The 14411-nt window shown below is 50.4% G+C and overlaps 1 protein-coding gene and 1 non-coding gene across 2 annotated transcripts; both read left to right on the top strand.

Annotated features, from left to right (window-relative positions):
* The first annotated feature begins 3300 nt into the window (after window positions 1–3300).
* Window positions 3301–10704, top strand: LOC141988460 (serine protease 27-like). Its single transcript, XM_074954255.1, has 6 exons — window positions 3301–3406; window positions 3814–3840; window positions 5004–5166; window positions 5457–5728; window positions 9753–9922; window positions 10426–10704. Exons 1-6 carry the CDS (start codon window positions 3301–3303, stop codon window positions 10702–10704), a joined length of 1017 nt encoding a protein of 338 aa, XP_074810356.1.
* LOC141990251 (U1 spliceosomal RNA) lies at window positions 7625–7788 on the top strand. The gene has a single exon (XR_012640127.1). It is a non-coding gene; the product is annotated as a U1 spliceosomal RNA (small nuclear RNA).
* Window positions 10705–14411: the final 3707 nt, after the last annotated feature.

Genomic DNA, 14411 nt, shown 5'->3' with positions numbered 1-14411 from the left:
GGGTCCATGCAGGCCTGACACAAGAGTGGTTCTCTGCACTCTGCCATCGCACGGCTAAATCCAGAGACAAGGTGGGTGAGGTCCTATCTTTTACTGGACCAACCTCTGTTGGTGAGAGAGATGCGCTTTTGCAGAGCTCTGCTGCAGGTCTGGGACAGGAACTCCCAACATCACAGCAATAGGTAACTGTCATACTCATACAGCTAAGGGTAGCCTAAAATCCCTCCTTTACCTGTAAGGGGTTAAGAAGCTCAAATACCCTGGTTGGCACCTGACCAAAAGAACCAATAAGAAAAAAAAATACTTTCAAATCTGGGCGGGGGTGGGGAAGGGGAGGTTTTGTTTGTGCTCTCTTTGTTGTTCTCTCTGGGACAGAGAGGGACCAGGGCAGGAAAAACCATCTCCTAAAACGTTACCTAAAATAAGCATCTAAGATTACAAAAATTGTAAATAAAGGCAAAAAAATGTGTTAGATTATCTTTGTTTTAGCTTGTGAATTTTCCCTGTGCTAAGAGGGAGTTTTATTCCTGTTTTTGTAACTTTGAAGTTGAGCCTAGAGGGGAATCCTCTGTGTTTTAAATCTTTTTATTACCCTGTAAAATTACCTTCCATCCTGATTTTACAGAGGTGCTTCTTTTTTCTTTATAATAAAGTTCTTCTTTTAAAAACCTAATGGTTTTTTAGTGTCCTTAAAAACCCAAGGGTCTGGTCTGTGCTCACTTTGTTAACCTATTGGTCAGTATATTATTCTCAAGCCTCCCCAAAAAAGGGGGTGAAAGGGCTTGGGGGGATACTTTGGGATCAAGGGACTCCAAGTGGCCCTTTTCCTGAATCTTTGTCTATACCACTTGGTGGTGGAAGCAATACCGTACGAGGACAAAAAACAATTTGTGCCTTGGGAAAGTTTTTTAACCTAAACTGGTAAAAATAAGCTTAGGGGGTCTTTCATGCGGGTCCCCACATCTGTACCCCAAAGTTCAGAGTGGGGAGGAAACCATAACAGTAACAGTGGAAGAGCAAACCTCTTCCTTTATCTCCACTTACCAATCACATTGCATATGCTGGACATTGCATCACCCCTCTGGGGATTGGCTGGGTGACGTTGCAGGACCAGCCCCTCATAGAATCATAGAATATCAGGGTTGGAAGGGACCTCAGAAGGTCATCTAGTCCAACCCCCTGCTCAAAGCAGGACCAATCCCCAATCAAATCATCCCAGCCATGGCTTTGTCAAGCCTGACCTTAAAAACTTCCAAGGAAGGAGATTCTACCACCTCCCTGGGTAACGCATTCCAGTGTTTCACCACCCTCCTAGTGAAAAAGTTTTTCCTAATATCCAACCTAAATCTCCCCCACTGCAACTTGAGACCATTACTCCTTGTCCTGTCCTCTTCTACCACTGAGAATAGTCTAGAACCATCCTCTCTGGAACCACCTCTCAGGTAGTTGAAAGCAGCTATCAAATCCCCCCTCATTCTTCTCTTCCGCAGACTAAACAATCCCAGTTCCCTCAGCCTCTCCTCATAAGTCATGTGTTCCAGACCCCTAATCATTTTTGTTGCTGGACTCTCTCCAATTTATCCACGTCCTTCTTGTAGTGTGGGGCCCAAAACTGGACACAGTACTCCAGATGAGGCCTCACCAATGTCGAATAGAAGGGAACGATCACGTCCCTCGATCTGCTCGCTATGCCCCTACTTATACATCCCAAAATGCCATTGGCCTTCTTGGCAACGAGGGCACACTGCTGACTCATATCCAGCTTCTCGTCCACTGTCACCCCTAGGTCCTTTTCCGCAGAACTGCTGCCTAGCCATTCGGTCCCTAGTCTGTAGCTGTGCATTGGGTTCTTCCGTCCTAAGTGCAGGACCCTGCACTTATCCTTATTGAACCTCATCAGGTTTCTTTTGGCCCAATCCTCCAATTTGTCTAGGTCCCTCTGTATCCTATCCCTGCCCTCCAGCGTATCTACCACTCCTCCCAGTTTAGTATCACCCGCAAATTTGCTGAGAGTGCAATCCACACCATCCTCCAGATCATTTATGAAGATATTGAACAAAACTGGCCCCAGGACCGACCCCTGGGGCACTCCACTTGACACCGGCTGCCAACTAGACATGGAGCCATTGATCACTACCCATTGAGCCCGACAATCTAGCCAGCTTTCTACCCACCTTATAGTGCATTCATCCAGCCCATACTTCTTTAACTTGCTGACAAGAATACTGTGGGAGACCGTGTCAAAAGCTTTGCTAAAGTCAAGAAACAATACATCCACTGCTTTCCCTTCATCCACAGAATCAGTAATCTCATCATGGAAGGCTATTAGATTAGCCCCTGTGCAACGCGCCCTGCCCACACGCTTGTGGACCCTGATCTCTACAGTCCTGGTTCATCTTGTCCGTTGTCCCCAGCATGAGAGTGCTGCTGCTTATCTTAGCTCGCACAGACACCTGGCCTCCAGCACGCTGCTTAGCAATCCCCTATTTATTGCAAGGGAATCCAGATTTTTCTGCCTCCCAGAATTAGCCTTGTGATTTTAATGGGATGCAGAGTTCTCTTTTTTGAATTTCCGATCCCCCTTTATATTAACCTAGGCCTAGCCCTGATGATAACCCTATACCCATGATAACCTTAACCTAATCTCCATGGCAGTCTCAACCCCATAATAATGCTAGCCCTGTCTGCTCTTTCTTCATGCCCGAAGTGGTTGTGATACAGACATGCCCAAACTCACCCAGCCACATGCTGTCAGGGGTATTATATCTGTACCCGACCGTGTACAATGAAAGGGATGTGTGGGGTCTCTGAGATTGAGCTGATTGCTGTGGTTATTACAAGATGTCTCTGGCCTGTGTTATAGCAGGGGTCAGATTAGCTGATCACAATGGTGCCTTCTCACCATAGAATCTATGAACCCCCCTAAGCTAACCTTACCCCCATTACAACCTTAGCTTTGCCGGAGCACTGTCCTTGACCAGCTATTCTCGGCACATTCGGTTGCTAACAAAACAGGGAAGTGAAAATCACAATGGGGCTCCCCCACTGTAAACTTGACCGTTGCACTTTTTTATTGGTTTTCCAGGACGCCCGTTAACGGGGCAATTCCAGTTAGAGGAGACTGAGAACGGTCACATCCTGTTCACATACAGAATTTAGCAGCACTTGGTTCCTTGAGTGGCTCATGAGGGGATGGGTCACATCTGTTCTCTCTCGATCTGGGGAGGGTGGAGGCAGGAGTCTTGTCTATAAAAACCTGCCCCGGCACATTCGTTTCCCAGCCCGGCTTTGGTTGGAGCGATGGAGCCAGCTGGGTTTAGCCAAGACAGGACCATGCAAGGCTGGATCATGAGGCATCTCTGCTCCCTCCTGGCCACAACACTGCTGACGATGAGCCTGGTGCAGGGTGAGTGTGGGGTGGAGTGGAGATGGGAGACGGGGCCCTACTTCCCCAGGATGAGAGAGAGATATGGGCTTGCAGGAGAGGGAATTGGGCTAGTTAATAACAGGGGGATCCAACCCTTTCATCCTTCATAGATACCCCTGTAAATCTAGCCCCTAGTTCTGCATTCACTCCTGAGCCACCCCATTCAGATCAATGGGGATTGTGGACTCTGGAATCTACAGATGGCAATCTGAAGAGTGACTCTGCAAAGATTTTTAACTGTTGCTAAGGATAGTTTCAGGAGGGTGTGGCCTGAGAACTGTGGGTGAAGGTACTGGCACCCATTCCCCCAGACACATTGTGTCAGACCCCAGCAATGGCACCCCCAACATCCTAATATCTTTCCCTTCTCTTTCTTCACTCCCTAGGTGCCCAGGGTGCTCAGAATCAAACAGGTAAGACACACAGCGAAAAGCCAGCCTCACCTACCCTGGGTATGTGGAATGAGAATGAGGCTGGGAGCCAGGAATTCTGGGTCCTATCCCAGCTGTGGGATGGAAGTGGGGTCTAGGGGTTAGCGCAGGAGGGATCAGGTGGTGTCATTGGGGTTAGGGACAGGGGTTAAAGTTATCATAGGGTTAAGGTTATAATGAGGTCAGGATGTTATAGCATGAGAGTTATCATGGGGATGAAGGTCTGAGTTGAAATGTGGGCTTTCTTTCTTTCTTTCTTTCTTTCTTTCTTTCTTTCTTTCTTTCTTTCTTTCTTTCTTTCTTTCTCACCTAGTGGCAGAATGAAGAGAGGATGAGTTAAAGTTTTACCAAGATGGCTTCTGTTAATTTATTTAATTGGCCTATGGAAATAACACTTTTATATTTAAGTGACCTTGTCCCCAGTAGACAGGACAGTACTTTGCTAACAGGTACAGGCTGTAGACTGTGTTTTATGTTTTTCTTTTACTCATAGCTTTATGTTTCCACATCCTGTTCCTTCACTTTATTTTGATTCTCTGTTAAATCAGCGTCAGCTTGGTTTTGCTGTAGACACGTCCAAGTGCCGGGTGCTAAGGAGAGGGTTGAACTGAGGGGAAAGCAGGGAGCTGGGGGCGTACTGTTTCCACGGAGGCAGCAGATCGGTGCTCATGGCGGGTGTGCAGAAAGCAGGGGACTGGGCACTGGAGTGTAACGGGGTCAGGTGTGTAAATTGCCCCCAGCAGAGGGATCGAGCAGGGCTCACAGAGCACCTGGGAGGCCAGCAGCTGGTGGCAGGGAGAGTTGCCCCTGCTGGGCACTGTCAAGGCTCCCCTCCCCACCACCCCACTGGCAGCAGGAGGTTTTTGTGCAGCCCAGACACTGTGGGTCACCCTGAAAAGTTTCACAGTGCTCATGGGAGTTAGAATGAGACAAATAAAGTATCCAGAGTAAAACGCCAGTGTTACCTGCCCTGGACATGTGGAACCAGAGTGTGGCTGGGAACCAGGACTCCTGGTTCTATCCCAGGCTCTAGGAGGGGAACGAGTTGGTCTCTTATTGTCAGGTAGTATTTGTAATTATTTACACTCTCCCCACTTTAGCTCCCTTGCCCGGGGATAATGCCAGTTTCCCTCTTTTCTTCCCAGGCTGTGGCAAGCGTTTGGTCTCAGGGCGCATCTTGAATGGTCAGGCTGCGAAGGACGGGGCCTGGCCCTGGCAGGTCAGCGTGCAGCAAAACGACTTCCACATCTGCGGCGGTTCGCTCATCTCTGAGAGCTGGGTGGTGTCAGGAGCTCATTGCTTCGATCCGTGAGTGCCCCAGGCAGGGCAGAGACAGTGACTGCAGCTGCTCTGGAAAAATTCCCTTTCCCTTTTCACTGGCTTCCTGGTGTGCAACATCACTGTGTGGCTGTTCCCCAGCCGTTCCACTCCAAAGGTCGCTGAATCTCAGCACTTTGTGAGCCATCCCCATGTGGCGTTATGAGTGGCTGTTTCCCAGCTGCCCTAACCCAGAGGTGGCTGCATTTCAGCGCCACACAAGCAACCCCCCTGTGGTATCACTGTGCCGCTGTTCCCCAATGGCGTTTTCCTGTATTCAGACCTGGGGTCAATTCAGCGTATCGGGTGCAGCTGGGTGAAAACCAGATTTTCGATCAGACCCGCAACCAGACGTTCTCATCGGTGAAGCGGATCATCCTCCATCCCAGTTTTGACAGTGCCACTCACCAGTCCGACATCGCCCTGGTGGAGCTGGAGAGTCCGATTTCCCTCACGGCCACCATCAGCCCCATCTGTCTCCTTGATGCCTCCGTCAGTGTGCCGGCTGGGACACCCTGTTGGGTGACAGGCTGGGGAAACCGTTTACCACAAAGTGAGTAAAACTTGTAGGCATTAGAGAGGGGAAGAGCAGGGGAAGAACCCAGCACCAGGTGAAGGTTACAGGCCAGGTGATGGCAGCCTCATATGTTCACAGATGATCTGAGAGTTACATGGTTATAGAATCATAGAATTGTAGGACTGGAAGGGGCCTCGAGAGGTCATCTAGTCCAGTCCCCTGCACTCATGGCAGGACTAATTATTATTCGGGCACCGTTACAGTTAGATGGCTATGCAGCCATTGTTACACAGTTACATGGTGGGGTGCAATAGAGGTCTATAAAATCATGACTGGTGTGGAGAAAGTGAATAAGGAAGTGTTATTTACCCCTTCACATAACACAAGAACCTATGAAATTAACAGGCAGCAGGTTTAAAACAAACATAAGGAAGTATTTCTTGATAGAAAACATAGCCAATCGATGGAACTCTTTGCCAGAGAAAGTTGTGCCGGCCAAAAGCATAACTGGGTTCCAAAAAAAAGGAGATAAGTTCATGGAGGGTAAGTCCATCAGTGGCTATTAGCCAAGATGGTCAGGGGTGCAACCCCATGCTCTGGGTGTCCCTAAACCTCTGACTGCAAGAGGGTGGGACTGGACAACAGGGCATGGATCACTCAAAACTGCTCTGTTCTGTTCATTCTTTCTGAAGCGTCCAGCATTGACCACTGCTGGATAGATGGATCACTGGTCTGACCCAGGGTGGCAATTCTTACGCTCATGGTTATACAGCCAGAGGTGTATGGTTACAGAGTTATGTTTTTATACAGGTGTGGTTCTATTTTTTACAGTTATAGGATTGTACAGTTACATAGTTATGCAGGTACAGTTATACAGTTGTACAATTATATGGTTATATGGTCACCGTTCTATCTAATGATATCGGTACAATTATACCGTATGGGATTCTACAGACGCAGTTATATGGTTAAATAATTATACACTTGTACAGCTATACAGCCACAGTTATACCTTGAAAAAGGTCCAATTATACAATTGTACAAAAACAACGAGGAGTCCTTGTGGTACCTTAGAGACTAACACATTTATTTGGGCAGAAGCTTTCGTGGGCTAAACCCCACTTTGTCAGATGCATGGAGAGAAAAATACAGTAGGCAGTGTGACCAAGTTCCTCCTCTGCCTTGGCGGGTCCTGCGCTTACTGGCGGATTTGCTCGCCTCAGAGGTTCACGGGAGCCCTCAGTTTGGCCACTTTTGCTAGTGGCTCAAACCTGCCATTCACTCAGCTACCCTAATCACTGGCCAGCATGGGAAAAAGGAAGAAGAACAATCCCTGCAGTCTCTGCTGATCCACCATGGGGGTCGGGGAACAGCCCAGAGACCTTCCCCTCTGGTGGAACCCACAGTCCAGGTCAACTCCTCCTGTGTCTGACCAGGAGTTGGGAGGTTTGGGGGAACCCCAGGCCCACCCTCTACTCCGGGTTCCAGCCCAGGGCCCTGTGGACTGCAGCTGTCTAGAGTGCTTCCTGGAACAGCTGTGCGACAGCTACAACTCCCTGGGCTACTCCCCCATGGCATCCTCCCAATACCTTCTTTGTACTCACCATAGGACCTTCCTCCTGGTGTCTGATAATGCTTGTACACCTCAGTCCTCCAACAGTCCACGTTCTCACTCTCAGCTCCTAGTGCATCTTGCTCCCAGCCCCTCACATGCACACCACAAACTGAAGTGAGCTCCTTTTTAAACTCAGGTGCCCTGATTAGCCAGCCTGCCCTAATTGATTCTAGCAGCTTCTTAATTGGCTCCAGGTGTCCTAATTAGCCTGCCTGAATTTGTTCCAGCAAGTTCCTTCTGTTTCAAAAAACTGCTCCTGTTACCTTACCCAGGGGGAAAGGACCTGCTTAATCTGGGGCTAATACATCTGTCTTCTAACACTTACCTGGCAGGGGAGATACCATGGTCACGAAGGTGGTTCTCCCAGGGCGAGGCTCATCCATTGCACTGCGGGTGTGCTGACCCCTGCGATTTCCCCAAATGCGGGAAACTTGACTGCATAATTTGTGGTAGTGGGGGACTGCATTCGTGCTGTCCCCTGGTTAAAAAAAACAAAACAAAACACTCTCCTGTAGCCGTCTGGCCTGACCCTGTCACAGCAGGTATAAATACTCAGCACATGAAAAGATGGGAGTTGCCTTACCAAGTGTGGGGGGTCAGTGCTAACGAGGCCAATTCAATCAGGGTGGATGTGGCCCATTCCCAACAGTTGACAAGAAGGGGTGAGTATCAACAGAGGGAAAATTACTTTTTGTAGCGACCCAGCCACTCCCAGTGTTTTTTCGGGCCTAATTTGATGGTGTCCAGTTTGCAAATTAATTCCAGTTCTGCAGTTTCTCATTGAAGTCTGTTTTTGAAGGTTTATTGTTGAGGAATGGCCACTTTTAAGTCAGTTATTGAGTGTCCAGGGAGATTGAAGTGTTCTCCGACTGGTTTTTGAACGTTACAATTCTTGATGTCTGATTTGTATCCATTTATTCTTTTGCGTAGAGACTGTCCGGTTTGGCCAATGTACATGAAACTGCAGAACTTAGCTGAAAACCCAGAATTTTGCACAGCTGTGAAAATTTAAATCGATAAAAATTGAATCAAAAATCTTAAAACTCACCATCGGTATCATCTATCAAAACTATTTACAAAAATAAGATTTCAATTCTGACGAGCCTGGTTATAATCATTTGCATTTGTGCAGGCTCCGTTATATGGTTAGACACTGGTGTGACTGCAGCTCTGTAGTTTACACAGTTATGCACCCTTTTTAGGTGTGATGTTCAGATGCAATCTAGTTACTGCAGTACCTCAGGCCGTAGGGATGCTCTTATTTTACTTTAAACCTGTGTCAGCCCATGTTGCCTTAACTCATTTCAGAGCAGGTTTCAGCTAAACTAAAACTAGCCATTCCCTGGGTTTACACAAAGAGGGTTTGGCTTCAGTCTGGTGTGCGGGTGAGCAATGTTGCCATCTAGTGGCTGCAGGTCACATGGGGGATTCAATTCCTGGCACAAGGAAAGGATGTTCCAATATGGGGCGGGGGAGGGGGGGTGCGTCTATGTGTGTACGCATTCATGTGACCTAATCTAGGTTTCAAACCACTCCTACTGGTGTAGTTGGCACCTGTATATTTACCGTTGCCGGCTCTAGACCAAGAGGAAGCAGTGTCAGAGGCGGCCCATCAGCTGGTACCCAACGTTGTCAAATCACACACCTAGTGGTATCCTCATGGCCATGTGTGTAGCCCGGACCTGGAACTGAGCAGCATCTGCTCAGAGATTTAAACCCATTGAACCAAACCAGGGCAAACTGTGTGTAGACAAGGCTCAACATTTTCAAATGCAACCTACAGGCCTTGAGTGTCAAAGGGATTTAGGCACCTAACGGTGAAGATGGGCTCCTAAAGGCATATTCAAACGTAGCTGTGCAGGTTAGGTGCCTAACTCCCATTGACGCTCTGTTAGGCTTAGGTTCCAAAGTGCCAGCTACTGTAGGTCCTTGGAGCTTTTCAAAACCCCACTGGACACCTTCCTGTTTCCATAGGTGCCCACATCCCTTGGACAATCTGGCCCCAGTGTCTATAATAAGACTTAGGCTCCTAAATCAGTTAGGGCCTGTAAAACTGAGAGGAGCAAAACTGAACGGAGCAACACCCTGCATCACCAGGGGCTGAAGCCAAAGCCTGAGCAAATTAGCTTCCCAGTGCCCCTGGGCGTGGGGCCCCAGGCAATTGCCCTGCTTGCTACCCTCTAAAGCTGGCCCTGGCACAAGTGAGCCGTGGAGGGGCTCAGAAAGAAAAACATTGAAAACCCCTGCATTAGACCCCCCCTCTCCCCTTCCAAAGGCGGGGATAGAACCCAGGAGTCCTGGCTCCGAGCTGCCGTGTGATAACACACTGGACGCTGCTCCCCTGCCAGAGCTGGGAACTTTGTATAGAGCTTTAACGTGACAGCTTTTTATGTGACTTCCACTCATGCCCCATGAGTTACCCAGCCCTCGGGCCTTTCGTTCCAGTAAGTTCTTCCCTATCGAAGACGCTGCAGGAGGTGGAGGTGCTCACCGTAGACTCCAAGGTCTGCAACAGTCGCGTCCGTGAAGCATTAAGAAAGCCTGCGGATTACAGCCCCATCAAAGAGGACATGTTGTGTGCCGGGTACATGGAAGGCTATAAAGGCTTTGCGCCGGTGAGATTCTCTGACTGAGATCTGGAGACCTCCCTTTGTGCCGGGCGCAGCACAGATCCCCAGTGAGATAAGGGCCCTCATTGCTCCTGGCCCCTTGTCCCTGTTGACTTGGTGTTGTGTTTCGGGGGGATCCACCAAACAGTGGGCATGGATGGAGGGGCTGAGCCCTGAGTTCATTTCCCACAGTTAGACAGGGCACCTTGTGGCTTGAGGATGCACCATAGAGTATAAAGTCAGCAGGGTCCATCAGCCCATTCAGTCGGGCCTACTGTATAACCCAGCCCACAACTGCACCCAGTTACCTCTTCACTGAGCCCCAAGTGAAGAGGTAACTGTGTGCAGTTACCCCTTCACTTGGGTAACTTGTGTCTGGGTAAAGCATCTCCCAGAAAGGCAGCCAGCGGGGATGTGAAACCATCGAGAGATGGAGAATCAACCACTGATCTTGTGGACGAAGGAGGCTGGACCCCACCCTCAAATCCTATTTCTTTCCCTGTCTCTAGGGTGACTTCGGGGGACCCCTGGTGTGCGAACAGAATGGGACCTGGTACCTTGGTGGGATTGTGAGCTGGTTACTGACGATGACAGTGAATGGGGTAACCAGTGTTGCTGACGGTTACCCTGGGGTTTACAACCGCCCGAATGCCCACAATGAGTGGATACAAAAGAACGTGCCTGGTGTGACTTTCACGGTAGTGAACTTCCCTTCAAACAGTGCCCATTCCTCTGCCATAATCCCCAGGGTCCTTCTCCTCACTATACTTCTGTGGATGACCCTGTGACCCCTCTTAGATTGGGTCCCCATCCCACACCAGCACTTCCTCTCCCTTTGTGCACATAGACCATCTCACCTGTGGCACTAGGCCTGGGTATTCACACCCTACACACTGTGGTAACAATCTTTGTGCAAAATACCCCTTATGAGATATCATTTGAAAACTAATAACTGTGTGATCGTTCATATCCTTGTGTGATGTATGTATGCGATGGGTGCTAAGAATTATGGAGATATGCTGGATGGTACCTAAAGTATGTTCATACCAGGTGTATTTGGCGGAGTTGTTAAACAGATTGATCCTAAGGGAAGGACTGTGTGTTTACCTCAGTTTACACAGAAGCAGTGTACAGACCTATCAAGCTAACAAGGGTGGAGGCAAACCTCACACTGACAAGTGGGGAGAAGACAGCCTGGTGTCTACACCCAGCAGGAGAGAGAAGCTCCATCTGGGTTTTACTTTTCCAAAGGATCCATTTCAAAGGTTTATTGGTCTGAACCTTGTGTGATAACCAACCGAATTAACTGATTGGGTACAATCTTGCTGCATTAGAAGAGGGTATGGCGTGAGGTCTTTTCTGAAAGCTAATGACCTCCTGGTGCTTAATATCATTGTGAAATGTCTGTATAAACACTATATGAGGAAATATGGATACTTAATGATATTATGCTTTAAAGTCTGTGGCTAAACTGGGAGAAAGTTTCCTGCCCAGATAGGACTGGGGGCGGGGGGACAGACGGGACTCCTATGTACCTGTCTCCTATGTAAATTAAGCCTGGTAGAATCAAAACAATGGAAGCCCCATTTACATACAGGAGGAAGGAAAGCCCCCCAGGAAGGAAGAAAAGCCTGAGGCAGTCCTGCCTCTTGAAACAAGCTAGTTGAACTTTGGGAGATATAAGCCAGGAGAGAAGCCACCTTTGGCATCCATCACTACACTCACAGAGAAGGAACAGAGCCCTTGCACGCTGAGAAAGATGGGTCCTTCAACCAAGGGTGGGAGCGTTGAAGGCTCTGGAACTGAATATAGGTGAGAAACTTGCTTAGGCAAAGATCTTTCCCCTAGGCAGACAAGGGAACCAGCCCCTTGTGCTTCTGTGGTAGATCCTGCACAGACCCCCCTGACTGAGATCAGGGCCCCCGTCACTCCAGGTGCTGCAGAGACTGACCACGAGCCCAGGCAGGGATGTGTCAGCCAGGGGTGGAGGTGGGGTGGGGGGTGAGGCTGTGGACTTTTGAAGGATGGGGCACAAGTGAAGGAGCGACTGAAGGGCAAACGATAAAGCCACTGCACTCGGGGGCGGGGGATGTTTATATAGCTCCCCCCCATGTACTCCTCTTCCCCCCCACCACTTCCCCATCTGCCACCAAACTGCTGCGGGGACAGGAAATCTCTCTGGTGCCCCCCGCAGTTGCCAGCAGTCTCCCACGCTGCTCTCCCTCCCATTGGCCTCCAGCAGCTGGGACGGTCTGCGATGCCTCCGTTTCCACTCTGCGGAAATGGGCGGCGGGGGCAGGTCCCTGGAAGTAGAGGGGAGCAGGGGGATGCCGTCACTGAGGTGCGGAAGAACGGGCCTGCCGGGGGGATTCTGACCCCAGAGCCCTGGCCACCCGTGGGCACCAAGCACAGGAGCTCGGGCGAGGTGATCACAACGGTCCCGTCTGGCTTGAGAATTGACATGTCTATGTCTGGACTTCCGGATATGGCCCCGGACGGCATCCCAGAAAGGCGATTGCAGCAAAGAGCAGGCCTGGCTCCTCGCCCTGATTTCTCCGCCAAAGAGAAACAGCTGGGATGTCAGATAAATCACCCGGGGCCAGCATGGGGAACCATCCTGCTGCCGATTCGGCTGCAAACCTCTGGGCCTCACAGCGGAGGGGAGGGGAGACAAGGGCCCGGGCTCAGAAGTGCCGGGGGCTTCTCATCAGAGAGTTGCAGGGTTAGGAGGGACCGCAAGGGTCATCTAGTCCAACCCCCTGCCGAGATACAGGATTTGTTGTGTCTGAACCATCCCTGACAGGTGGCTCCAGCCTCCTTTTAAAACCCTCCAGTGCGAAGGAGCTTCCATGACCCTCCCTAGGCAGGTCTGTGCCATTGTCCTGCGGTTCTTACCCACCGACTCACGCGGCCCAAGTCACCCCCCATCTTCAAACCCAGGGGCTGTCTGCTCTGCTCCCCAGAGGCTAAGCTGGGCTGTCCCAACCCAGGGCTCATGTGGGGCCGGCTCATGGGGGGCGCTGTGCTCCTGGCTGGCCTCACTGCTGGTGCTGGCCATATTGCTAGCTAAAAGAGGATCGAGAGAGAATCACAGACCCCCAAAGGAAGGGGAGGTGTCGACTGGAGGGGGCGATCCTGACCCCAGGGGAATAGACTGGGGGGAACAGCCCCCATCTGTTACCTGACCCACAGCTTGCTCTGCCAGTGTCCAAGATTTAATCCTGGGGAAACGAAAGTAAAACCTCAGCTGGTTTCTATTTCCTCCTGCCCAGCAACCGGGCTCTGACCCTGAAGGAGATTGGCTCCCAGTCATGGGAGGGGTGTAGCCAGAGGCTATTAATAGCCACTGGTAGGTGGGGCTGGGAGCCAGGACTCCTGGGTTCTCTCATGCACTCTGGGAGAGGAGGGAAGTCTGGTGGGCTGGGAGCCAGGACTCCAGGGTTCTATTCCTAGCTTTAGGAGGGGAGTGGGGTCTAGTGGGTTAGAGAAGGGGGGTAGGGAGCCAGGACTCCTGGGTTCTGTCTCCAGCTTTGGGAGGGGAGTGGGGGTGTGTCCCCGAGCTCCCTGGTGCTTCTTCTTTCATAAAATGGAGGTAAAATTGATCATCAAAACATTTTGCAATTTGTGGGGCAAGGAGCTCTCTGCTGCCTTCTAGTGATAGAGGTGAAGAGCCAGCGGGTGATGAGTCCAGGGGTCAGCTGCTTGTACCAGATACCCTGAAAAGGGTCATGCCATGATCTTAAAGTTAATGGACACTTCGGGGTTGCAAAAACCTTAGCCAAGCGAAAGGCGAATTTCTGCTGGGTGGATGTAGAAAACGGAGGCAGGAAATGTGAGGTGGCTTGAGACAAGCAGAGCCCCAACGTGGAGATAATCTTGTGGGGGCACCGACGGGGCACGATGCTGCTGACGTGGTTTGGACTTTGCCTGAGACAGAATCTAGAGGGGAGCATTGGCTACTCGCTATGGACACCTTCACAAACCTGCCCCTAAGAAATCCAGAGGCTGGGACGGTAGCCGAGGTCCCAGGGAATGAATCCTCACCAGGTGCGGGCTCCCAGGTAAGTTATGCACAGCTCATGGGTGGAGCTTTGAATCCAAAGTGTTTCAACAGGTTGGTGAGATTCTAGGGATCCATTATCCGGGTCAATCTAACTCTCAGGGTCGTTCAGCTCCGGATCAGGCTTCCCAGGGAGGTTGCGGGATCCCCGTCACTGGAGGCTTTTAAGAGCAAGTTGGATGAACCCCTGTCAGGGCTCATCTAGATTTACTTGGCCCTGCTTCTGCACAAGAGGCTGGACTAGGTGACCTCTCGAGGTCCCTTGCAGCCTCACAGCTCTATGGTTCTCTGTAAGGTCATGTGGGGAAACTGTTAGAAGCGGGGCCTGCTCGGGTCCCACAATGCTAGGGGAAAGAAGAGTGAGAGCCCAAAGCTGGATAATCCTGGGAGGGACCCTCCACAGCACTGACCTGAGTAAACGAAGTGGTGCACAAG

This window comes from Natator depressus, chromosome 6 (genome assembly GCF_965152275.1).
Source record: "Natator depressus isolate rNatDep1 chromosome 6, rNatDep2.hap1, whole genome shotgun sequence".
NCBI classification, from domain to species: Eukaryota; Metazoa; Chordata; order Testudines; family Cheloniidae; genus Natator; species Natator depressus.
This window is presented reverse-complemented; position numbering and strand designations above follow the sequence as displayed.

Excerpts from the sequence above, each read along its gene's own strand:
- LOC141988460 (XM_074954255.1), top strand. The coding sequence starts at position 3,301 with ATGGAGCCAGCTGGGTTTAGCCAAGACAGGACCATGCAAGGCTGGATC. Across the intron at positions 5,167-5,456 it reads GGAGCTCATTGCTTCGATCC|ACCTGGGGTCAATTCAGCGT; the intron begins GTGAGTGCCCCA and ends TCCTGTATTCAG. Across the intron at positions 5,729-9,752 it reads GGGAAACCGTTTACCACAAA|TAAGTTCTTCCCTATCGAAG; the intron begins GTGAGTAAAACT and ends CTTTCGTTCCAG.